The 27,444-nt window shown below is 41.8% G+C and overlaps 1 protein-coding gene across 7 annotated transcripts; it reads right to left on the reverse strand.

Moving 5' to 3' along the window:
* Window positions 1–483: 483 nt before the first annotated feature.
* mlip (muscular LMNA-interacting protein) lies at window positions 484–27,444 on the reverse strand. Of its 7 annotated transcripts, none has more exons than XM_053875547.1 (13): window positions 27,298–27,444; window positions 18,633–18,719; window positions 14,262–14,360; window positions 12,974–13,093; window positions 11,091–12,569; window positions 9,240–9,311; window positions 7,675–7,752; window positions 7,506–7,598; window positions 7,395–7,439; window positions 6,766–6,810; window positions 5,531–5,593; window positions 5,357–5,473; window positions 484–911 (listed from the first exon to the last, which is right to left on the reverse strand). In XM_053875547.1, the coding sequence occupies exons 1-13, from the start codon at window positions 27,325–27,327 to the stop codon at window positions 729–731; spliced, it is 2,511 nt and encodes an 836-aa protein (XP_053731522.1). In that variant the 5' UTR covers window positions 27,328–27,444; the 3' UTR covers window positions 484–728. The 7 variants fall into 7 exon arrangements, with proteins under 7 accessions (XP_053731522.1, XP_053731525.1, XP_053731526.1 ...); XM_053875550.1 differs by lacking the exon at window positions 27,298–27,444 and adding an exon at window positions 23,366–23,556; XM_053875551.1 differs by lacking the exon at window positions 27,298–27,444 and adding an exon at window positions 23,366–23,556 and having other exon boundaries at window positions 14,255–14,360.

Raw genomic sequence — 27,444 nt, forward strand, 5'->3', positions numbered from 1 at the left:
GTACTCTTGTCCCTGGGACACGTGGAAAAAAAAAGACTAGGGTTACGTAAACCATGATGGTGCTCCAGTCACTCTACGTTTAGTGACGAATGTTGAGGTTTTGGGAGTGGAAAAAAAAAGAAAAAAGCTCCCGTACGTCTCCTCGTCCCTCGCTCTCCCACCTGGAGTACATTATACGGGAAGTAAAAACAAAACATGGCTGGCGTCGTGGATTACTTGGCCCTGCAGCTCGGCTTCAAACGTTTCCATTGTGTCTTTCAGTTTTATTTTATAAAGCTTCTTGTCAATGGTGTTACACCTGTACACTTGTTTTAGACAGGCAAGTCTAGGTTGACAATACATGGGCCGAGAGGTCAATTCATGAAGTTGAGTTTTACTCCATCTGTGATTGGCATTTGGTACAGAACAGACACCTTCCCAGAGACTTTTATTTGCAATGGTAGAACACTTGATATTAGTTTCCCTCAGTAGAACAAACACCAGGGTCAACGCATTCATTTGACTTCTAAATAGTTTATTGCATTTTCGACATTCAGGCAGCATGATCATGAAACATGACCCAAGCTCACATATCTAGTTCCAGGTTACAATCCAGTGTAATTCCTAAAGGATGTGGGTTTAAAAAGCACTTGCTTACAAAAGAGTGGGGGATAGCTTTCTGCTTTTTTTCTGCCCTTGCACTCACCAACCTGCTGATAGCAACTGTGTTGTGTTTGCTTGGTGATGATTCAAATATGAGTCCCACAGGCTCCCGAGTGGCTCGAAGACTGACCGACTGCGTCGCCGGGTTCAGTAATCTGTAGGTCACGCACGGCAAACCATTTTCCAGGATCCTCCTCGTCTTTTAAAGTTTCACTTAATGCACTTGAGCAGTCAGTTTTCCCACCCGTCCTGGGAGTTGAGCAATCCGCCTGGAATGAAAGGAAAGTAGACATCAGACACGGAGCCTAGTCGACTCCCAGTCACTCGCTGGCTGATTGGTTATTTCCAATTATGTCGAATTTTGCCAAGAGTGAAATTGCTGAAAATGAGTCTCCCTGAGGAAGATGCGCTCGCAGTTGGATGAATATTCAATGCAGGTTGATTATAATAGTCAATCTTCTTCCTAGATAAGTGTCGTCTCCAAACACCTGATCTGAATTTCTTAATTCGGGCACAAAATAGACCCATGCCGTCCTGATCATGTCGGACCACTTTAATGCTAATGCCAAGGAACCAGAGCGGGCCTCTTAATTGAAGTCTTTACTTTTCTAGAAATGAAAAACTGCCTCTCAACAGCTGCTGCTGCCACCCATGGAGCTAACCACCCGCCTGAGGTGGACGGGAAATTAATGAAATCTGAGTTGTAAATGTCGGCTAAATTTAATCAAAATTAAATGAGGGAATTCAATGAACTAAAATAATGAAATGAAAAAACAAAAGGTAATGCAGGACAGGGCAATAGAACTATTCTTAAATAAATCTCCTACCCAAGTGTAAGAACCTACTCCAAGCCACTTCTCATTCTCTTTCAATTGGTCGCGGCAATCCATGGAATCTACGGTGGAGAAATGCAAAATGCATTTGAAACTTTTTCAACTAATTTACAAACTCTTGGAACAAATTTACAAATGGCGAAACACATTTAAATTTTACAAACTTCTTTTGCACACAATTGTGTGTATTTCCAAGTTTGCAAATGTGTTTTCACAGTTAGTACATTTGTTTTTAGATCTTTCTGCATTTAGTTGAGTCCCAATAGTGATCCCCCGCGATTGGCACAAGTGAAACATTCCAGCAACCGCTTTGAAATCATGTCCGTGATTGACGCTGGGAACACATTTACAAACCTGGTGAGACACTTAGAAAGGGGAAAATTGAGTTTGTAAATTTGTTTCAAATGTTTGTTTATGTCTTTTGCAATTCTCAGCCACCGTGGGGATTACATGAGTTAGATCGACTAGAGCATGGAGAAGGGATGGACAATTTAAAATTGGCAACAATTAAAGACACCTCAGTATTGTGCAATAAGAGGGCCAAATGTGGCCATCTTTACAGTGACTCCCAACTCCATGAGCACCAGCCATACTTTTATCGTTTATCATTTCGTCATTTATTCAGACTGAAACATAGATATTAATAACATATTTATAGTGTATTATAATTTCTTTTCAGTCGCTAAAATAGTGCCATTTGACTTCACTTTTTTCCTCAAATGTTTTGTTTTTCATTTTTCCCAACATTTACACATGTATAGAACTACACTTGGCAAGTGTACTAGAAAAAGTTTATTTCAAACAAACAGTGTCAGGATGAATAAGGAGCAGAGCAAATGATTAGTAGCTCTATATAGAGGGAGGATTTTGGACTGCTGTCTTATACAGTATTAACATTGAATTACTTGGATCTGCACATCGAGCCAAGGACAATGCCTTGGGGCTGACCTCACTGGGATTTGAACCGTCAACATCCACTCCATAGCCATACTTCAGTCCTCTGCTTCTAAGTGCCATACTCATGTGGCATGTGTCTGATGTAAGTCTTACACAGAGTAAAATGAAATCATTTACTTCTGTACTCAGCCTTCCTTCCAGGCGAGGCAGGTGATTGGCTGGTTGACCAACGGGCTGGGGTCTTCATTAATGAGCAGTGACTGAGACACAGCCAATTACTGAAGGTAAAAGTGACTGACAGCGTCCAGCGCTGGGAGTCGACTTCATGAGGAAATTAATTTACCCCTAAGCTAATGGTGGCATTTACCAAAATGTCAATCCATTTTTATTGCTCGCTCGACTAATTGATAAAAGTCCTTGTCGATAAATTCCATTTTATAAATATGCTTCACTGCGAGTGGCGGTTATGAGTGCAACTTAATCCTTCAAGTGCCACGGCAGCATGATGGCATTTAAACAAGTGAGGCTGCAAATGTGAAGCCTGATGCAATAACTACGTCACACCTGTAACTTCAGGCTGAGAAACATTGGTGGCCGTGTTTATATGAATGTGAATGAATGTGGAGTGAATAGCAAAAACTGCCCCCTGGTGGTGGACACGAGGGAGATTGTAGTACATGACGTTGTAGGAGCGTAACGGAGAGCACGTACAGGAGGCGGCGCTTCTCTTTATTTGGGCCGGGGACATGGTGTCGACGTTGTCAAAACGAAACACTGCTGATTGGGAACGTGAAAAAATTATGTTTGTATGAGGAATAGTGCGACCAGTGAGTCAAGTCATCCAAATGGTGATTTACAAAATAAATGCGTGAATTGCATAATTGTGTACTACAATTGTATTCAAAATGCCCAATATTAAAAATGTAATTTCTAAAGTTAACTGACACTTCTAGAGAACACAGGTCATGCAACAGGCTCAACGCTGGGGCCCATTCAAGGAATAGAACTGATTCATGACTCTTGATTTCATTTGTGATCAATAACCATATAAACAAACATATAACATATAACATATAACCATGTAAACAAACCAAAACCTGGTGAACTGACATAAATCCATGTGATCATCGCAAAGACATTTATTTGTTAGCAAAAGTCCACCCAGTGGCAAAACCAGCGCAAGCCATGTTCATCAAATTTACTAAAGAAAAAAAGAAAATATATATATATATATACTTGACGCAAACTGTTTAGAAAATTGGAAAAACTCTAAAATTCTGAACAAAATTAATATAATAATAAAATAAAAATAATATTTTAAGATATAAGTAAACTGTATATGAAAGTATCACCATAAAATGTTCAAACAACAAAACAGTCATTTATCATTGTTTCTTTTTACTTTCAAGAGCCATAGTTGTTAACCATCACAGATTTGCAGCTGTCAAGTCAATTCAGTGACACACGACTGCCACCATCTGTGGCTAATGTATTTAAAGTGAGCGTCTCGCAGCCGAAAGGTGTAAAACACAAAACCTTCTAGAGGCCCTCTAGGAGGTTCTCACAGCCCAACCATGGGCGCTGGCCTTATGGTTAAGAATCACTGCTCTAGATGATGACTACCATATGTTATTCTGATGCAATCCTAAGAAACCCCCCACCACAGTCCTCCAAAATAATCTATTGTTGGTTGACTATTCTCTATTTCAGTGTGACATCGAAGGGAAAGGAAGTGAATAATCGGAGCAGATTTACTTTTCTGAAGGTAGGAGATCCACCACACTCGACGTTATCCAACATAATGTGCAGATAACATCACATACTGAATAAACAAGCCATTCATTGGTGTCTCCATTGGACAAGGGAACTCGGGATTCAAGGCAAACAGCCTCAAAAGAATGTTACGACATCCATTCAGTCATTAAAGTGACATACGTCACTCCAGAAGCGATTGTCTGTCGAAAAGGGAAAAGCGGTCGGAGGACAATCCGATGCGTTCGCATGCATTTAGTGAAGATGTGATGGTAATTGCCGTATCACCTCTGACATTTAATAAACGGTTATGAAACACTTCCCATGTGCATATATTTCACGAGTGACAAGGTCGCTGCACTTCCACACTCTGAACACTTGCTGCTGACCTTCTCTGTTCTTTGTTCTGCAGCGGCTTTCAAGAAGGATTTTCTGTTAATTATTCATCACCTCCAGATGCACTCTATAGCATCTACTGGCATTTAAAAATGTGATTTTTCCATCAGAATAATGTAGACAAGGCCATCGCTTCCAGGAAGTTTGAAGAGGTCAGGACTCCAAGGAGTCTTAGAAGTGGTCGCAGATCCTGGGGTTCATGCTCTGATGAGCTGATGTGTGATGACTATTGAGCAATCGATGTGCGCCACAGCAGGTAATAACTGCGCCCTGTAGGGCAAAGAACTCCATCTTCAGTGCACTCACTCTAACATGGGCTAGTTCAAGAGCTAACTATGCTTGTTACTGCATCACTCCTGCAGGGCCAAATCGCCGTGTGGGTTTGAGCCACAGGCCAATGTTAATCGATTCCCATGCTTCCATTCACCAGCCAGCATGGTTATATTTCCCATCATGCTCCCCTCCTGCTGTCTTACCTTGAGCGTCGGTAGTAATGTGTTCCTGCCCGTGGAGCAGAGTACACCACACAGGGCCAAGGGTTTTTGTTTGTTTGTTTGTTTTTTTAAAAGGGGCAGAGATAGCAAACTGTTTGTATAAATATATTTACTGCAGGAAGCAATAAAATGTTTAGCCTGCATTCATGGAATTGATCCAATATCCTACTGCGCCACTGAATAGATCTGAGCGCATTTTGAGAATCCCTGTTTCTGCCCCAGGCGGACTGTCTCGGCCGGGCACCGTCCTCCGGAGTTATATACTTACTTTGATTCTTTTCAACATCAGACAATCCATTTGTGTAGCACTGACTTCAACACTTAACACTGACGTTCATCTACCTTTTTCCTGTCAGTCTTTGCAAAATACTGCTTGAAAGGGTTGTGGTGAAACTCCTCCTCATCCTCCACTGTCAGTCTCGGAATTGCCGTCATCGGACGAATAACTCCGGGCTTCGTCTGCATAAAGGGATTGAAACTGTTTAAGAGGACAATGGATCCAGCCAAAAGGTTTACCTTGTTATAGTTGAATGTCTTTCTGTCAGCTCCAGCAGAGGGAAGTAAGTTTCCTAAAGAGGCCTGAAGGAGTAGGACAAGCAAGCCGGTTAGCAAACTCTGGGCCCATGCACAGAAAATTTGTGTAGCCGCACAATATTTGGGTCGGATGGGCTTTTCGTCCACGTCGTTTTGTGCCTTGTCTGGGCAACCAAACAGCTCGTGGCATGACACTCACTCGCACTGAGTGTCTTTAGCAATTAAACAGTCAAATGTGACCTGTAATAACCGCTGCACCTCATCGTTGGTCCATGGCCTGATCGTGTTGTTGTTGATCTGGTTTGTATGGTGCACGCAAGCTTTCACGCAAGGCAGACGTCCACTACATTATTTCAGATGATTTTATGTGGACAGACCGCAGCACATTTAAGGAGCACTTCTTTGAAAATGGCAGTGGAAAAAGTGGATTTTTATGTGGACAAGGACATCTATGGGCCCGTACATCATTTTGTAGTGTTACTGTCAATGGCCTGCAAGTATAACGCAGTGCTCATGATACAGGTGCAAGTGGTAAGGCTGGCACGAGTTAAAAGTTAGATGGTTTTAGCATGTTAAACTGAAGGCCGGGGTGCTAAATCTGGCCCCCCAAGTTATTGATAGTGGCCCACAAGTAAATAAATGTTGGAAATGCATAGTGCACCAAAAACTAGACCAGTTGAGCCCTTCAAATTATAGCAAGTGGTCATAATAAGTGGCAAAAAGTGGACTATGTAAAAGGGAATTTGACTGGAAAATTGCCAAGGAAGTCAGACATTGCCTCCTGTGTTGTGAGTTTGTGGTGATAGAGGATGATTCATGTGTTTTGATGGTCACTGTTGAGAGGTCTTGCTGGTATTGGATTGTTTAAATCAGGTTGTTGCTTGTTGCTATGAAAGAATGCGATTTACAGACTGGAAATACATATTTTGCTCAGCCCACGTGTTGGTTTGAGTTTTGTACAATACCCTCATGTCAATGAGGTAAACTTGGGTGATCTGTGACAGACTGGGTCAGAACACGCGTCAGAAGAATGACCGCAGGCGAGTCCTAAATCCATCGTCTTGGACGAATACTTTGCCAGCGCAGAATAAAAAGAAAGAAAATAATTTCGCCTACTGGTTGAGAGAGAAAAACGCTGCTTCATAATTTAGAAAACTTCGGTTCTGGAGTGGCAGCAAAACTCAGTGGAAGACAAACTTCAAAAAGTTCACACTCACATATTTGGTTTCACGTCCCAGTGATTTTGGAATTGATGAGTCATTCTGCAGAAAACAAATACAGAAAAGATACAAAGGAGAGGATGAAGTTGAAAATGAACTGTGAAATAGAGATAATCGGATTCGATGTTAGAAGTACGATGAGGAATGAATTGTGAGTCACTTTCTGCCTTTGTGTGGAGATTCAAAGGAAAGTGCTTTTCAACCCAAACTATTTCTGTCTTTGGATACGCAGTGCAAATGCTTCTCGCAAAGTTTCCCAGGCAACCATATGGAGGGTCCTTCTTTGATGAATTATAGAAAAAGCTTCTTTCATTCCTGGCACTGATGTTTGCGCAGACACCTTTATCTCACTTCCTGTTGTGTTTTCTCAGTCTCTCACTCAGCTTCCACATCTTAAGTTTGTTTATTTCCCCTTCACTGTGGTCCACTTGACCTTGTTTTGCACCTGCTTGGCCAAATATAGATCAGTGAGCAATACTACACCATAAATAAATCAACGTTTGTTGTCATTCAGTCCATTTTCTGCCTGATCATACTGTTTTTTACCATTATTTTCAATTTTTCTGAACTTGCTAATGTGAACAGAACACCTCTCCCTGACATAACAGATGGCAGTCAAACATTACCTGCAGCTCCGTGCACAAATTTGATCTCCAGGAAGCCCTTTTCTCCTATCAAAACAAAGAAAAGTGTTTATGCTGATATGTTCCGATTTCAGGGGTGACTCCCCGACTGACCGATTTTTCTGGTGCGTTGGAGTTCGCCAGTATCTCATCAATTTCTGCGTAAAGCTCCTGCGACTGGAGCCGGAGCTGAGCAGGCGAACACATCTGCAGAGAGACAGATTGATGGTTCTCATCAACATTGTGACCGGGCTGAGGCCACTCGTGATGTCGGTAGCCAAACCTCAGCGTGGGTGTCGACATGAATTCCCACCGCCATGTCACAAGGACTCACTGCTCTCTCCACCTGCTCGTCTATTGCCTGTCAAAGCAATGGAGAGTGGCTGATTTTGAAGCATTCAGTTTGTCTTGATTCGAAAGCAGCCTCGAACAAATCGCCTACTCTTCCACAAGTAGCATACCATCCATCACACTCTGCCCTTCTATACTCCTCCTTAAAATCAATGTAGGTTATTTATATCAGCGAAGCTGCCAGTTTATACAAAAAGGTGAATCTAATTTCAACCAATGTAGAGCACAATTTAAACATAAAAAATGCAAAGGCTTACCATAATTCAAACTATATTGCTGACGTCATGAAGTCTTAGAAAGACACCTTTTATTCAGTGCAGTTCATAAAAATGTTCATACAAATTCCATTACTTATTCCACTGTTGTCAAAACTATAATTATAAATAACCCTAAAACAATAATGAATGAATGAACAAGACATTCTGTCCCCCCAGACATGAAAGTTGCTTTGTTTTAGTGATTCAACTCTGTACATGCTATGAAAAGGTCAAGGGCACTTGAACTGAAGCGAGGGGAGTCATACCACATACTTCCAATCCAGTGTTTTTCAACCTTTTTTTAAGCCACGGCACACTTGGTTCATTGGAAAAAATCCCTAGGCACACCGCCGAAAGAAGCTCGGTCAAAGCACCTGACAGTCTCTCACGGCACACCAGTGTTCCGCAGCACACCGGTTGATAGACACTGTTCTAAACCTTCTTAAAACCAAATACATGTCGTCACACAAATGAGATATCTGGTGTGAGAAAGTGTATTGAAGTGAAAAGTGGGCCTGAGTTTCACCCACGCCGACATATATATACATAACATAATGGCCAAAGTATCCGCTCGCCTGCCCAACTAACTTGTGAAATGTCCTTGTTTATTACAACTTGCTTAGTGATGCTTTCTGCAGACTCACATGCTAAACTTCATGTGGCCTTGAGATTAGATAAAAATCAGAGCATTGCGAGCCTCATGGAATGGATTTCCTTGCCAGGGAAGCTACATCCAAGCCATGAATCACACTGTTCGATGCATCAGTGGCAGTGATGTAAAGCAGGTCGCCACAGTTCTCCGACGTGACCAATCTGGCTTCTCCAATCTGATAGATGCAAAGCGAACTCTGCTACTTCGACATACCATGGACGTTCGCACAATTTCCATGCTATGCTGCTATCTTACTGGGCAAAAACAGTTTTGTAGATGGCCCCTGCAATGGGTGGACCGACCTCATACTAAACCCTATCAGATGTCACATCAAATCTTCATACGCCAGGCAGGCAGGTGGGTGAATACTTTTCACAATGTTGTGTATGTGTCATTACATTGCAAGAAGGTACATAGCTCAGAGAGAGAGCTATTAGTTTCCCCACACACTCAGTTGTGCGTTTAATTGCCAATAAAAACTGTAATGAGCCATGTGGCCACAGCAGCTCGCATCATGTGGACCATCAATGGCGGGATATTTAACAGGATAACAAGAAGCTTTCACAGGATTAGAGACAGTTCACTCACCTGCTGATCCAACAGCAGCGTGTTGGTGGGGATCGCGGCTAGTGATTTGTAGCTGGACTTAATCTTGTGCGGCTGGGGGTTCAGGAGAGGAGAAAGAGATGGTGAATCGCTGTGGTTTGAATGATCTTCATATAGGCACAGTCGTCAGTAAACACGCATGCTTGCCGGCCACTGAACTTGCTTGAGTCTCAGCATAATTCACTTCGTCAGGAGGAGAAACCATTTGTCATCACAAACAAAGAACATATTTGAGTGTTGTTTTGCGATAACAGTAACAGACTAGCCTGAGCCAACACATCAGAGAGGTCTCACGTCCCAAGTAGCATTGGCATAAAACCCATACCCTTGAACAGAATCTGTCTGGATTCGTATAGAAAAAAAGACAGATCTGAAAGGCCCAGATCAGACTCAAAGCCACCAATTTGATCTGTCCTCCAGGATCTTAAGAACAGGTTGTCGCCGTTTTTTGTATGTAGCGTCTTAGCCCAACATTGCTGATTTGCGTGGTCCACTCTTAGCAATGTGGCTTGTACTGTAACATGGCAACTAACAATGTACCATCAAGAATTCTTGAAGTCTTATGCAGCGTTATAGTTAAGGATCTTAGCTTGTCCTGTGTCCAGTTTGGTCTCGCCCCCCTCCTCGCCACACGGTCTTGACTACAACCCGAGTCTTAAGGTCCACAATGGTTGTTGATTCCCAGTGAGCTAACTTGTTCTTTGGGTTGCAATTCGCTCCATCATCAGCTAAACACATGGCTGTGATAGCAGGGCAATAAAGGGACTTTATAAACAGCTAAAAGCATTTTGTTATTATATATTATTATATGATTAGAATTATTATATATCGAGCTTTCCTCAGCAGCTGTTCTCAGAGGCTTGAAAAGAGTATCATTTAATTATAATGGATATGCATTGAAAGGTAGATATCTCACTGACACAGTCGCGCCTGGTAACACAAGAGACACTCTGGGTTGTCTCGAGAACCTGAACATAAATCCTTTTTTTAATCATCAATTGAAATCCCTTCCTTCTCTGAGTACCTTGGAGGTCATGACACGAGCGCTGTTGCTTCAAGGTCTTTGTCTTGCCGCTGAATCGAATTGCAATTGAATTGCATTGGGTTTTGTTTTTGAAAACCCACTACCTTAGAGCCACATTTCTGCCCATTGGTACATGGGTTGTTTGGAAAGGAGCTAACTGAGAGTTGGGGGTTTGATTTGGTGGGTGAACTGAAGGTCTGTTTGGATTAACAAAAGGAGAAAGGTCTTGGTCTTGACTGTCTTGCCACCTCAAAGTCTGGTCTCAGTCATGGTCTTAACTTAGGTGGTCTCAACTTTGCCACTACAAAGCTTTTGCTGCCATATAAATTGGTTTTTGAGTTGAAATTTAAGCTCCTGTCAGCCACAAAGAATGACTGGGCTTTGATTTTAACATGTGGTCTAAATGAGGAATAGAAAACCGCCGTAACCCTTCAACCGAACAACACGTCATCTCAGTAAGAAAGATTAGCCCTGTTTATGGTTGTTTGTCTAAAGATGACGAATGAACTGGAGCAGCAGTGAGGGAGATAAGATGGGAAGCAAGAAAAGGCGAGGAACAAAAGAGGGTGGTGGACTGTGATTATGCTCACTAAAGCTCCAAAGCATCAAACAAAAACGTCACACACTCGAGCAGGAAGGAGAGGAGAGGCACTTTTTTATGATGTTATAAAGGCAACATGGGTTTTGAAGCTCACACCACAGAGGCAAATGTGTTATTGTGCAAGAGACAGAAACAGCATTCCCATGAGGGGGAATCATTCATATGCTGAGGTTAAACTTGACATGCATCTGGCAAGCAGAGCGTCTACCTTTCTTTTTTTACCCTCCCTGTCGCCGCAGTCTGATATTCCACTCCCCGGCCGCGGCGATGGCGTGGAGCGCAAGGACAGAGAAGGGGAAGGCGTGTAGTCTCTGATTGGCGGAGCAGGGGAAGGTGTGGGGGAGTTTATAGGAGTGGGCCAGCCAGAGGAAACAACAGGTGTACAGGAGGAGGGAGAGAGAGTTTTGTGGAAGCTGTGTGATGGCGTGTAATTCCTCTCTGACCCCGTGCACCTTTGAGTGGTGTGAGGGAGGGGTGAGAGGGTCTCAGTTCTGACAGCAGGTGAGGGGGAAGGCTGCGTGGAGCAGGCGGAAGGAGAGCGCAGTTGTTGTGAAAGCCACTGAAGTTTTGAGAGAGAAGACTTCGGCTGGCGAGTGCATTTCAGTGGCTCTTGATCTCTGATGGCTTTAGGAGATTTGGAGACGGGGCTTTTAAGGGAATTATCCTCTCGACCCTTCACATACAAGTTGCTGCGCTTCAGCTCTGGGGAGTTTGACTGAAGTGTGTCAGAAAATCCAGCGGTTTCTTCACGCTTCGGTGTGAAAACCGATTTAATTTTTGAGCAAAACTGTGGCGCTAGAGGCCTCACGGTGGTCCTCACAGGAGGTGGTGGTGGAGATCTGACCCGCTCCCATGTTGGGGTACTTGAGCAAACAGTCTCTGGGATTCTCTTTATCTGAGGACATGCCCTGCTGTGTTCATTTAAAATGGGAGAAGTGATGGCTCTGTTCTGATTGTAGTTTTGACTGTCTATTGATGCTGATGAGGAGAACCTGGAGGAGAACTCCAGGGGGATCGAGGCAACGCTGGAAGCTGCTGAGCATGCATTACAGAACGACAGGGTCACAGGGTTCATAGGCCAGCAGGGGGTGTAAGGCCTCTGCAGAGCAGGAGATAGGATGGGGAGACGGCCTTTTCTTAGGATGGCGGTGAGAAGGGAGAGTCTTGTAAGAGGAGGCCGGTGCCGAGGAGCCGGAGGAGGCGACTGGGGACAGACTGAAGAAGACAGGCTCTCGCAGGATGAAAAACAGGTTTGGGGGATGTGAAGCAGACTAGAGCCAGGGGCCAGAAAGTGTTTTTTTATCTGAATAATAGAAGGGGTGAAGGCACCGGAGCGAACAGAGGAGCAGGGGGAGACGGTGCGACTGAAGGAGGCAGGTGAGGCAATAGCAGATCCCCGCATGGTGGACCAGCTCTTCTCCTGATCCGAGTCTTCAGAGAGAAGCGACTCTTTGGATGAGTTTGACAAGACGTCTGCCAAAGGTCTGCGCAGTGAGTCAGGCGTCCTGTGAGCTAAGTAACCTGAGCTAACCTCGGCGTGTCCAGAGGAAGCGTGACATCGCCGCTGGGAAATGCCCCCATGTTTATTAACAGTCGTTTCCATGGAGGTCGTGCCAGCCGCTTCGTGTTTGGAAGTATTTTCAGACTGAGGGGAAGCTGGAGTGACATGGTACATCGGGGACGTCATCTGAAAAAAAAAAAAAAAAGATATTACTGCTAAAAAAATATTTAAAATTCCATGGCTTGAAATGCATTTAAATCAAATAATCTCATCATTTTCAGGATGTTAGGGGACATGCTAGCACGACGTGCGCAACAAATTGCCCAGACAGCACATACATATGAGCAGATTCAAAATCATCGACACATCACCAGGGCATCCACTGTCACTTCCATTCACAAGTTAAAAGCAAAAGTGAAAACCGATCTCGACACCTAATCCATCCCTGACAGTTGAGGAGCGGATCGGAAAACATTTCATGATCCAGCTCAATGAGCGACGATCGGACACAAAGTCAGACTCGTGAGAATTTTTTTATGAAAATAAATATGAGCTCACTTCACTGAATTGAAACGTCTATAAAAACTTACTTCATGTCCGGAGCGTGACGCTCCTGCCTCCTCTGTATCGTGGATAAAAACCAAGTCAGCTGTGAGGATCCCTCGCTCCGACATCATGTCCCCCGTCGTCCTCTCATACACTGCGTGGTTCTGTCAGGGGATAACGAAACAAATGCTTAGGAGTTGTGAGTGAAACCTGAGAAATCCCGCTGTGAACTTCAGCACCCCCCACCACCACCACCACCCAAGCTCAGGGGGGTGTGCTGGACTCACGCCGCACATGCAGCTCACATGTTCACACACATGCAGTGCTGACGTCCAGTGCGTGCTCCAAACTTAACAACAGATGGCTGACATCCACATGGACTTAGAAGCCTCAAATGCCGAAGAGGACAAGCAAAGTTTTCAAAGAGAAAAAGATCTTTCTAATAAATGTCTAATATCTTTGGAGTTGGATGTCAGAAATTCCAAACTTAAATTAGACTAAACTATATATACACAGGTCACATTTATCAGAGTGAGCTCCACAGCAGTGGAGCGAGTGTAACAGCTTTAGTTCACACATTTTATCACAATTGATTCCTTAAATTGATGTACTGTGTCAAATTGTGATACAATTTTAATTCTCTTGATAAGGTGGCACCTTGACACTTTTCTCTCGCCTGTTTTCTGACTTAATTGTGATTTAAACTTGCAAGTTTTGCATAGCGTTTTGTGTCATGTCCTTTAAAAAGACCTTCGGGATCATCTGTTTCTTTCTTACTTCAGCTAGCTAGGGTGGTGAAGAGCAGGCCCTTCATCTTACTCTGGGACTGCACTACTCTGAGCTGGACTTGGCATCGAATAGACGACATCTGACCTTTCAACTATGAACTTCCTGCAACCACCCACCAAGTACCTGAAGCCGTCGATCAACGGCATCTACAGCATTTCCTCATGAAACAGGAACTTGCATCAGATTTTCAGTCAGTTAAGCTTAAAAATGAAATACTTGAACTGAGGTGTCCAGCTGACAACCACAACCTCAATTGTGATCATACTTCTTTTCTCATAGATGAATGAAGTGTCTTAAATGCACCATATGACAGGAAAATGTTTTCAAATGTAACTCGAAACTTAAGGTGAATATGCAACTGACACACTTGAACTACTTGAGCTTTATTTCAGCCTCTACTATAGAAACAGCATGCATGAGTAAGCAGCCATATTTAAAGAAAATATAAAGTTTTCCAGCTCAATTTTATCATTACTGTTAGCAGTCAACAAGACTCAGTCATATGGCATTCAGTGATAGTATTTTCTTAAACATGCATTTTACTTGTGGAATTCCTCTTTGTCGATCGTCGTCAGCGCTTCCGGGGTACAAGTGGGGTCCAGTTAAATCAGTCGAGTCGAGAGGATGAAGATCAGGTTTGATCTGGTGGAAATTAGGTATCAAATGTCGCAATACCAGAACAGGTCTTGATTCAAAAGGTGCCGAAAAAATCACCCCAACGGTGTCGTCCCAGTTGTTTCTGAACACTGCGAATCCCATAATGTACTGCAACAGCTCAAACACATCAAAGTGATCTGTTCTGTTTATTTCCTTCCCATTGTCTCCGTGGTGTCAGAATCTTTGTCTGTTTTCCTCTGAGCCCAGGATTGATTAGCCTTCAGGTTGAAGTCTTCCACCCTGAAAGGTCATTTTCCCTGCCATGGTTGCCATAGTGCTGGATGTTGATGAGGGAGCCTGGTCAATGTGCCGCTCAGCAGTCTCTCTTATATCGGAAAAAAACTGTTCCCAATGCATTTTGTGACATGTACTAAGTGTGTATACGTCTACAAGAAAACTGGTTACACACGCGTGTACAAGTGCGAGCAAGCCATTTGTAGGAGCAAAACACCATCAGAAAACCTCTACTGTATGACGTTGAGGCACAAATATAATAAAACGTCCCTGACATTCCTTTTTCCTTTCAGCAAAAAGAGCTTTTCACTTTAGCTCCGTCTGTCCTGGAGAAAGATGAAAAGTGTCAGGGTCAGTTAGCCACATCTCATGTGGTTTGAACATCATAAATAAAGGGCACTGATATTTACTGCCTGGGTTAGTTCTCGGGGTTAGAAAACATGTTAGGCGATATTACTTTCACTGCATCCTTAATAATAATAGATGAATTTGTCAGCGGTTCACTGTCGGATCGGCGTCAGAGAGACACATCATAGGGAGCGACATGATTTGATGTCACTGGCCAGAGAGTGAACATGGTTGTGTCAAATAGCAAAACACGTCTTAAGTACATACGAATAAACATAAAGCATTCGATGTGGAGTGAAACTCTACAAACCATTTGAGGTTCTTGATCTATCCAATGAGGAAAAAATAAAGTGGAAATTTCTCTTCGGAGATTAATAAAGTATATATCTATCTATCTATCTGAGGAATCATCTCCAGGATTTTAACCTTCATTGAAGGCATCTTAATAAAATAGTGGTTGCCATGACGACAATGAAATAATCCCGAAAACTTCCAGAATTGCACTAAGAAAAGCATGAACATTAGTGATATACACTGCATCAGATCCGCCGCTACAAATGACGTGAAACCAAAATAGCTCTATTAGCAGCCTTCGACTGACGTTTGATCCGACAAATGGCAGGATGTCTCTGACGTCACGCCATTATTTCACATCCAGTAGTGAAGCACAGTTTGGTGGTTTCACGCGAGAAGAGCTTTATTTAAATCCCACTTGCGTCACCCCTGCTTCATTATTTTAGTTTTTATAAAGCACGGATGCGGTGAACAACCTTGTGCTTGTGATCAATGGCTCTCATTAGGAATTCCATCTGATAATGAGCACTTTTTTTTTAATGAAGAGGCACTTTCGTGTGAGGAGCAGTTCTTCTAACAGGAACAGGAAGCTGCCCTCAATAGAAGCAGCAGCTCCTACTGCTAAAAAAAAAACAAAAAACAATCCGCGACCTTCTCAAGGTGTCCGTGTTTCGACAAAATGCTAAGTAAAAGCAAGAATATGACCCTTGAGTGAGAGATAAAGGAGGGATCAATTGAATGTGTGAAAATCACGTGTTTTGGTTGACGCCATGTTCATGAAATGAAGCCTCATTTTGAGGAGTTGCCTCCGTCTGAACTTATCTTTTCTTGCTATTCACTCCACTTCATGTCCTCCATCACTCCATCTTTGAACCTCCATGTCCACCTCCTTAAACTGTCGGCATATGATGTCCCTCTTGTTTCCTTTCCTCCAGTCTCCCTCTCTGCACTCTTCTTTGTCTATTCTCACCTCCTTTAAGCTCCTGTTCATCACACTGAACTAAGTAAACAATATCAGGCACAAATTGAAATTATTTTTTTTCTTCATTCAAAACAAATTCAAAATATACCTCTTGAGCCACTTTCTTTTCCGTTCTTTTTATCTTTTAATTCTTTTAATGAGAAATGTTCATTTAAACAGTATTTCTTCACTCAAAATAAATAAATACAAGATACTGAAAATAAATACAGCACCTGATCATCAATATAGTGCAATAAAATGTTCCTTATTTTATAATATTAAAGTAACTACAGTACGTTTAAGGTAATTTTTCTTTTTTGGCGCTCACATTTTAGTATAAAAAAATGTAAGTGACGCCTTTTTTTTTATTCCTTGCCTGCAACAGCTCAGTAGTTCCATAGTCACCACAGCGTGCAACAGCCCTCATCCTCTTCTACCTCTCTAAACCAACACTCCTCATCATGTCGCCCTTGAACATCTTCAGTGCATCTGTCTTCAGCAGGAAATCGCTTACATTCATCCATTTTACCTTCCTCTTCTCCCTCTCCCCATCCCTTCTGTCCTCTTCAAGGTTCCTCGCTGTTGGAAATGAACCCTGCATCTTCATTCATGTTTCAAAACCGGAATGTTGGCGGAATTTCATTTCTTTCATGTATTATTATGCAATATTCTTTTATTCTCTTTTTATTCTCTCTAACAATAACTTCAAATTTGTTGGTTACAAACACAGTTCTGTGTAAGACTGCTCATGCATAATTCAAATATGTTTTCATGGACAGAGCGGAAAAAAGCAACCAGATAGATAAACTGAGTAAAAATAACATGAATTTGAATTTAGCAACCTGATGTGGAATCTACTACTATGATAAACATGACACAATCTCCGAAGAGAAATTCCCACTTTATTTTTTCCTCATTGGATAGCTATAACCTCAAATGGTTTGTAGAGTTTCACTCCACATCGAATGCTTTATGTTTATTCGTATGTACTTACAACAATCTGGCATTTTCTGGGACGTCAGATTAAGTTGCGTTGGGATTAGTGTTGGGTTGTTGAGGTTTCATGAAACAGGTGGCAGTCCTGGTTTGAAAATGACGTTTCGTTCAAGAACAAGGTCCAGGGCCGTACAAGGAGTAGAACTGATTTATTACTGTGACTACTTATTACATGTTATTTCAGAATTACTGATTTCATTTGTGTTCAATAACCATACATGTAAACAAACCAAAACCTTGTGAAATCACATGAAACCATGTGGTCAGCACAAAGATATATGTCACCGACAATTCCAACCAGCAGCAGAACCAGCTGCGAGTCATGTTCTTCAAATTTACTACTGAAAAAAAATAAACTTAATGCAAACTGTTGGGACAAATGGGAAAAGCGGTACGTCATGAATAAGATTCTGAGTAAAATTAATATTATAAAACAATGTCTAAAAGTTGTAAAATATGTTTTACCATAGATAAACTCTAAAGAAAATATGTAAAGTGTAGTGTAATGAAAGTATCACCATCACTTTCTTCTTCTTCACAGTTAGTAACTAAGTCAAATTTGCAGCTGCAGTGACACTCTACTGCCACCATATGAGGCAGGTGTATTAAAACTGAGCGTCTCACAGTCCAGCGGTGTAAAACAAAAAAATTATGGCGGCCCTTTAGGGGGCGCTCGCGGCCCAATCATGGGCCTCGGCCCTATGGTTAAGAATCGCTGGTCAAGACGACTGAGATGACGAGCAGAAAGGTTGGATGTCCGAATGTCTCTTCAATATTCACCTGGACACCACTGACCAACACAGAAAGACAACACCAATATCTAAACGCAAAAGTCTCATAATAACCACTGCATTGCATTCGAATGTGTCAAATGTTATGAATGATTCCGTTTGCCTCCTGCAGATTGGGAGACAATAAGACATGTTCACATTTGAGTGATAATCGGACGCATTTCATTTGAATTTCACAGCTCACTAAAACAAACAATCTCGTCTGTGTTTTCTGAGAAGCAGCGGCGTGAGGCGCCTTTTCAGTCTGCGAGGCACCGACTCCTGCAGTTAGAGTCGAAATCTTTCAAGTCTCCCACACAATGCCGTGCTCCCAGGAGCTGTGATGTTTGTGTAGCTAATAGGACATTAGCACTCTCATCTATTGTCGCAGCTGGGGGTACAGCACATCTGACCTCCAGGCAGCAGCTTTCAGGGACTGTCCATCACTTGCAAGTGTATTTCAAAATTCTCCTGAGCTGCGTCACATCTAAACATGTATGAAATGTTCTGACCTTGCCTGTATAGAATTTTCCTCATATTGAATTTGGCCACTAAATGGAAAAACGGATTAAGCAAGTAATAACCCATAATATGGAGCATTAATGAGAATAAATGATGTATTCTAAACACTATTTTTCAAGCTCATAATCTCACCTCGTCAGCAATGACGCGTTTAGTAGGCAGCGTCCGCACCACTGGCACGAACGAGAACGTTGACGCCTTAGTTGGTGCCGTGGAGACCTGCAGAAGGAAGATAAAACGTGTGTTTGAAATACTTAATAGGCGTTAATAGGCATACATACATGAGACAAATGAACTGAAAAATAAGCAGTGGAGCTTAGCTTCCCAAAGGCTACATTAATACAGGCACCACAGGGGACTTGGAAAAGCACTACATGTACCAAACCGTGGGATGGTGTACTCATGAAAGAAATACAACAGAGTAATGCAATTTAATGTAAAAATATCTGAAATATTTTGTTGTATTTATATTTAAAATGCAATAAATTATATGTCTTCAGTGGCCTCAACATAAATTGGTCCTGATAAATATTTTTGTAAAAATAGATATTAAACCACACACGATATCCATAAATGAAAAACTATATTATGGACAGGATAATTCATCTGTGTATTTTTCGTGGTGCATTCACGTGGTGGTCTGAAAATTTCCTTCAAGTGTGTAAGGATCAGTGAGCCTCGACCTCTTTGCTGCTGAGCACGAAACTGAGATGAGGGTGGATCTGTAACACGCTGCTTTTCATGGCTTCCATCTAGACCGTTCATAATTCACATTAACTGAACATGATTAGACGCGTCTGAGGGGAATGGCTGCACCACGTCTGACCAGCGTCACAACATCTAGCTTCATCTCACACTTTTTGTAGGTATACATGGTGAAGTCCAAAGTCTCGCTTGATACTTTTGCCTTTCAGCTGCGACCATCTTCTACGAAACAACCTGAACAATGACTATGTAAAAGTCAGATTCACGTTCATATTTTACATTAAACGTGATGTTCTGGGCTCTTGTGAGACTTCTAATGCTGCTGAAGCTTCAATGAGAATTATATCGCTGTCATGTCACAATTGTTTTTACGCTTTGTTAGCAACGCTCGCGCTGAAGCATCTGTTGTTATCTATTGAAATTAGCACCTCTGTTGCGTTGAATCTGAATGCTATTGTTCCCACTGTAATAATACTGTAATACTGACACAAAAATAAATCATAACTCATACAGTCTTGATCTGACCTTGACAGAAACCCCCCTCCAACATCTCTGACACCTCTGAATATTTGGTACCATGACGAATTTCCGATCTCACAATGTTGCGTAACCATTTGGAGCCTGTGATTTATAATCTCATTATCATATTTTGTTTCGCGCTCCGACTGATAAAGTCTCGCAGTGCAGTGACTCATTGATGTTTAATGAGTTCAGTTTGATTGTAGTTTGACTGTTTAGTGGTGGTATTGCGCTGTATTGTATGCATCCTCTGTTACGCTGGCTGTGGCTCCGCTTCATCCCACAGGAAGTGCATGTAGATAAGACAGAATAAACAGAGCTCAAACAGCCATCAACGCTTGCCTTCTGTTGCCTTTAAAAGGAGATCTCAGAAGCTAAAACCTCTGATATCGTTTCAACATCTAGTGAGAATGTTTCAGTTGTACAGCCCCGTTAGCATAGTTGCTACGCTACATTCTGAGAAACATGATTTTGGCTGTCATCTTAAACATGTGAAAAGAAAAATGATCTCATATGCTTTGTGTGCTTTGCTGAAAATCTGTTTATTTTGCTGGACTCACAACAGCAGGGACGTGCACTGATAGACCGCTAGTGCTGCATGAGCCATAGCCCCTTTTTTTCCCTGCGTGAGAAAAGTGCCTCTTCTGGAGAACTCGCTCATCATTTGCACCCAAAGGTATTATGGTGTCTGACTGGGCATTGATCTCAGTTATTCAATGCTGTGCATGCTGTGCTCTATAAAGACAAGTTCTATGACCTGTCCTGGGTTTGAGCTGCTGCTGGTCACATGAATGTTTTGAATGACAGTTATGAAGCCTTATGATTGCCTTCAACTGATACAAACAACTTTTATGAACCCAGTTTCAGATACCTTGGTACTCTCACCAAAAGGTAAGCCTTTTACTCTCACTAGCATGATGATACGTCCTGTACAAGTGAAGCAGTGAGGAGGACTAATGGAGGATGATCTTTTCTCTTAATCCTTTAATGGAGTCTTTATTTCATCCTGGCACCAGTCACAGAATCACTATCTAGTTTAGCAGGCCACACAAACAACGATAATGGGGCAGATTCTGTCCCAACATTGCTTGTTCCCAACTCAGCCCTTGACTGTTCTAAGATGATGTTTGAGCTCTGCTATGATATACAGTTAAAAAAAAGTTACTTTCGCTAACTAGTTACTTTGAAAGTAATGAGTAACTTGAAGTAACAGTTACTTTTGAATGAGGTAACTAGTAACTGTAACTAAGTTACTAACTTAAAGTGTCTTGCCCAACACTGCTCAGGACAAAGTCTGTTTGGCTCAAAAAGAGAGAGCTTGAGATGAGAACGCAAGCAAGCCAAGCTCTGGCCCTGGACTTGAGTCCAGATGGAGAGGTGAAGTTCGGCAGGTCAAAACGGGGTTGTTGTGTTTTTTGATTCCACACTAAACAAGAAGCTTGCTTGATACTTTAGTTTCAGTTTCAGATACCTTGGTACTCCCACCAAAAGGTAAGCCCTTTACAGCTCACTAGCATGATGATACGTCCCGTACAAGTGAAGCAGTGAGGAGGACTAGTGGAGGATGATCTTTTCTCTTAATCCTTTAATGGAGTCTCATCGTCAGAATCACAGCATGAATTCAGATCCTGACGCACAGTCGCACACATTCAGTCATCTGATAATGAATTCAAGTGAAAATGTTTGAAATATAAAGCTTGTAACATCTAATTCCTCCTGTCTGCATGATCAGTATTAATGAGCTTTCACAATGTGGAATCACAATGTGGACCAGTGTTGGAACTAACACATTATTAACGCGTTTTAGGAACTACGTTATCTTTTGTAATAACAAGAGCCGTAACGCGTTCTTTTGCCAAAATTACCAAGGCGTTTATCATGACTGTGATTTAAACATGCTCGTTCCTCTTTACTTCACATTCACAACTCTTTAAAAAGTTTAAAAAGCAGCGTCCATAATACGCATTAAAAGCTTCCGAAGCAAAGTCTGTTTGGCTCAAAAATCTGAGATGAGAACGCAAGCAAGCCAAGCTCTGGCCCTGGACTTGAGTCCAGGTGGAGTAGTGAAGTTCGGCAGGTCAAAACGGGGGTGGTGATTTTTGACTCCACACTAAACAAGAAGTCTATCGAGCCACAAGAAGTTCAGGTGTCTGATCCCAGTTCAGGCTAACGCCGTCAACACACGTGGAACACTGGGTTTTTCAGAGCATTTGACGAAAAACCGACAACAACTTTGTTGCTGGCACGTTGCCATCAATGATGTCACCTTACTGGCATCTCAAAAGATGTTTACCCCCACGCAAGATAAAGTATCTTCTTCTTTGTTACACTGCAAACAAATCTGTCAATATTCTGTCTGATACAGCGAATAAAGAGGAGCAGAGTGAAGAACAGCTCTTATAATCCCTGCACCTACTTCCACATTTTTCATTTTCATTATGAAAAACAAACTCAACTATTATTTCTGATCCACATTGTGTTCGCAGCCCGATTGGACAGGCTTTTGTCTTGTTGAAGAAGTGTCCCGCTAATGAGAACAGAAAGTCTCTCCTCTGGGCTTTTCCCCAGTGCCCGGGTCGAATGGTCGACTCGGACTTTAGGCTTATTTGAGAGGAGAATGATGCTGTAGTTTCTAGTAATGACTCTGTAATTATAACCGCCAGGGTTGCGCACTTTTTTTAATACATAGGAGAGATTCATATAGCACATGAAACATACACTTTTCTCCTGAACAAATCTCTATCTCAGAGCCGGAGAACGGCTTCACTAATAAGATGAGATTATTGTATAAGATACTTGAGACTGTAAAGCAGAGCTCATCTTCCTTTCAGTGACAGTCAATTATTTCAGCCAGCAAGCTCCTCAAGATCCTCCCTCCAACCATAGGAGAAGACTGAGATAAAACATTTGAGGGACGGATTAACGTTCGGCATCATTTTTTCCTTTGATGTGTTTTTCTTCTCTCACAGATGAATTTGATCGTCGTTCTACCAAGGAGAAACTCTGACACGACCTTTTCCTTATGGATGAAGCTCTCACACGGAGACTGTAGCTGCTTGATGTGTGTTCGTCTATAGGTGGTGTTTAAATCAACACTGCAGGTCCAGCTCCGGATAAATCAAAGGATTCCAGTCTCATCCACTCAATTTCATTCAGCCATGACAGTAATTGTGCTGCTTTAATTTTCAGCTCAGATCTGGTGGCATCATTAAAATAAATAGCTGCTTTAGATCTCCACTAAGGTTCAAGTGATGGAGAATAGATTGAGACAGATTAAACCAGCATACTTAATCTGTTTATGTAGTTTGTATATATATATATATATATATATATATATATATATATATATATATATATATATATATATATATATATATATATATATATATATATATATATTCTTGCATTAGAATTTAAACAGAGAAGAAATCATTGAATTGGATTCAAAGCTTGGGAAATATATCTCTCATGCCAATGCCCTGCTCATGTTGCAGGTTTGATCATCCAAAATAATTCTCTATTTTAAGAACCGGTTGCAGATACATGACAAAGTGCTTCTAAAATTATAGTCCTAAAAGCTTGTTTGCATGTGTGGTGTAGTCACAACAAAGCTTGAAAGGTTAAAAGTGAGTGTTTCCTACTTGCCCAGTTGGAGGTCTTCCAGGCGGTTAATAGTCGGGGTCAGGCTGTCCTCATAGATCACATTTCCACCAGCGCCCCGTCACTGTCACCTCTGTGTGTGCGAGCTCTCACTCTCTCAAGTTATTTGTTGTAGCCGGTCCACTCCGTCCCAAAGACCGAGTAGCAGTAGCACTAAATCATTTCCTGAGTTCGGCCGCCCTGCGTGAGCCGACTTAAAGAGACACGCTGTAAAGTTAATGGCACTGCATTATATTGGGACAAGCTTCCACATAGAATCACTTCAAAAGAGTTTCTGAACAGTTTTACAATAGCTGCTGTCATGGAATTGTTCTGGGACCTGCATGCTCCGAAAACTCGACTTGAACATGAATATTTATCAACTCAGTCTGCCCCTGCCTTGGATTCCATTAGGCTTTTGGCGTGCCTTATAGGAGTGCATGGATTGCCATGTAACACCACCGTTGACCCAACTTTGTTGGTTAAAGGGCTTTGTTTACATCTAAAGTTGATGTTAACTGGTGAAGCTAGATCATGAGGTTAGTGTAGTTAGAGGAAAGACACTCTGCAAAACCACTGAAAGTTGATGTTGACAAACTTATAACATGAGTTAGAGCATATCTCTTGCCAGGATGACCCTACACCGATGGACGGGAACTATATGCTTCCACAAAAGAGAGGGAAGAGGTACCAGCTAAAAGCCGGCTCTTAACATACAGCCCTCTCAAGGCTGGGTAACTAGACAACAGGATGGATGAGCTACAGTTGAGCACCACCATTGGGTGTTTAAAATACTGCAGAATGATCGTGCAGAGCATAAATGGGTATCTAGCCACAGATGTGGCTCTTCTCTTGCAGACCTCACAAGGTCTTTCCCCTTCTTTTTTTATAATAATTACATTGCTTGCAATGAGTAAGAGTCTTTTTAACAGTATTTCTTGATAATCAAAATAAATAAATGAAATATATTTGGGGGAAAGTATTTGGCACTTAAGTGCTTTTACTGTATGTCACATTTGCATAGTTCTGTTAATCACCGTGCAAAAAAGATCTTCCAGTATTAACAATATATAAATACTCCTGTAGATTACCTGGATGTATCTCCAGTTCTATGAGTGTATGTCTGAGATATCCTCTCCACTGTGAAACGGCAAATAGTTTGAGTTTGAGTTATTATATAATATTCAGTGGACAGATTATTTATTTATTTATTTTTATATATATATATATATATATATATATATATATATATATATATATATATATATATATATATATATATATATATATATATATATATATATATATATATATATATAAGCATATAATGCTAAGGCGTAATTACACTTTTTAGATTTTTTTTTTTAGACTATGTTTATTATAATTGTTTGTTTGGTGCAGACAGAACAAACACAAAAATATATCTGTATGTCATCATTAGTGAAGATAAAAGCAAAGGATATCCCGGTTTTGCCTTTAAACGTCAAAGGAATATTACTTTTTAATTATTTAAAAAACAGAATTTAAGTTCTTTTCAAGACTCTGCTGTAATAAGTCACTTTTACTGAGCTACCAGGTCTGACTGGATTACAAAAACTGAGAATTGCCTTGGAGAGCCACCAACAAATGGTGCACAACACAAACAGAGTATCTGATGGTTTTGTACTGACCCTGCTTGTTTAGAGGACTTGCATCAGTCGATAGAGCTGCTGTGGGCCATCGGCGAGACAGCCAGAGACACACACTGAGCTGACATCTTTATTAAGTGTGAAGACAAATTCCTCCACTGCGGGTATAAAAACAGCAGCCGCCTGGCTCACTATTACTTAGTTTGTTGTGTTATGTCCTGTGGACGCACACAGTTCCTGCAAATGGTAAGTGAAGTGGTTTTAGGCATCGATATGCTCTTAAAAGAGTTTGTTTTGTTTTTTCTTTCGCAACATTTTATGGAGTCGATGGAGCATAAAGTAGAAGCACAGAGTAGCTAGAAACTCATGCCTCTGATGACTTGTACTGACTCGTGATAAAAGCTCATCCGTGCCAACAGTGTCATCGATTGATTTGTTTATGCACCAGCGCTAAGAACTAGCGAACCAGCTTCATTTGCTGCCTTCTTATTTGTTGCAGCACCTCTGCAGTCCTGACATATGTACTGCATTGTTTCAAATTGTTTCCAGTGAATCCGTGTGGACGGCAGCAGCAGCTCCATTTTTACGAAGCACTTTTTTTTAAACTGAAAATATTCGGATAGGAAAATGTGTGGCTCTATTGTGCATGTAGCCGCTATATCAGCGTAAACAAATATGGCCTCCTTGGGACAATATAGACTGGCGAGGAAAGCAACGGCCAGATGCAGCAGAATCTATGAGAAAACCTCCTGCATTACACAGACGTGACCTGTTGCATTACAGTACGCTGGGAAATTGTTCCAGTTACCGTTCACAGTGGTGTCTTAAGGAAAGGAAACCAAAACCAAAAAAACACTCCTATCTTGCAGGAAAAATATCAATGCACTATAGACGTAAAGACGATGGAAGTTGTCCATCCATATGTTATTTTCCCATGATTCTTTGCATGACTGACATGAACACACGTGACATCTCTAAGATAAGTATTTTCAGAAGGTTTATCCTCCAAATAAATGACTCCTAAATGCATCATTCTTTCACGATCTAATAAATGCTATGGTGTCTTTCAGTGTGTTTAGATTAAGACACCTTTTCTAGACAGGAGTTCCGAGCCAATTTACACATGATCAACACCAGGAAAGCTGCTGAATCTATTCCACACCACGGTCTTCAACATCCGCTGTCTCCTGTGGGTTTCCATCTTCCTTATGTTGGCCACTCAAGGAGGATCACCCAGGAGCACTTCATCGCCTCATGTTTTGAAAGGATCTGTCTCTCAGACGTCAAGGCATTTCTCATCAAACCGATCAGCATGCGACCAGGACGGCCTGGTGAGGTGCTATTTTGAGGTTCAAGCAGCACCTCCCCGTCAAAAGATTCAGAAGCTGAGCAACCTGGATGTTTGTCGACTCAGCAGCAGCTAAGAGAACGTCACCTATATTCTTTCCTGACACTCAAAACCAACAAGGCAAAGACAAATTCCTTCCCTTTCATTTGACTTAAGGACCTTTCAGAATGTCTCACAGGGAAAGAGCCCAGTGCACAGACCACATTTCTTTGTTCACTTAGTGCTCAGTCGTGCAGCGAGTGACACCCGACCTCCTCCGGAAGCTCCATCGAAATGGCTGCAATTTCCACATGTTCAAATCTTCACGCTGCACCGCGGTAAAAGCATAAACATTTGGGCGTGCCATGAAGGAAGAACTATAATTACAGCCCATCACAGCTCCTCCCTCTGGAATAGATAAGCAGAGTAAATATAGCTGCTGCCAGCTGCTCTGATAGGCAAGTCTCCCCTCAGCACATTCAGTTATCTCACTGGCTTGTAAACAGACCTTATCAACGTCAGTTAGGGCTGCAAATATTTAAACATGCTTAAATAGCTGCTTGTCTACTGCCATGAGAAAGTATTGGAGAGAAAGTTTTTGCATAATGACTCAACGTTTGCATCTTTTGAATATTAATGCACTAGTGATGAGGGGACTTTATTATTATGGAATATGTTTTAGAGCAACACTGTTGCTCAGTGTGCTGCAGGAGATACCAGGCTCAAGTATCTGTGAGCTACTTTAAACTGTGTTTATGTGTGTAAGAGCGGACGGTGAGAGATGATAACATTGTGCTTGAAATGCATATATTGTTTCAGTGCGAATTTGAATTAGAAACAGAAGAGTGTATTTAGAAATCATATACATTGTAGTAATATATCTGACTGCAATAGTGAAGAACACTATACTATATTTTCACCCTGAAACTCTGCAAACAAGTTCTCATTTAAAATGAAGTGGAACCTGAGACCGCAGTACCTTCTCCAAAGTCATGTTGAAACTCTTCATCTCTGCCGTCCTCCTCTTCACATCCGGTGCCTCTGCTTGGTTTCTCTCTCTGTGGGCTGCGCACACCTTGATCAAAGCGGTGCAGTCATCTTTCAGCTTGCCTTGTCAAGTTCAATC

The sequence above is a fragment of the Synchiropus splendidus genome, chromosome 9 (genome assembly GCF_027744825.2).
Source record: "Synchiropus splendidus isolate RoL2022-P1 chromosome 9, RoL_Sspl_1.0, whole genome shotgun sequence".
Lineage (NCBI taxonomy): Eukaryota > Metazoa > Chordata > Actinopteri > Syngnathiformes > Callionymidae > Synchiropus > Synchiropus splendidus.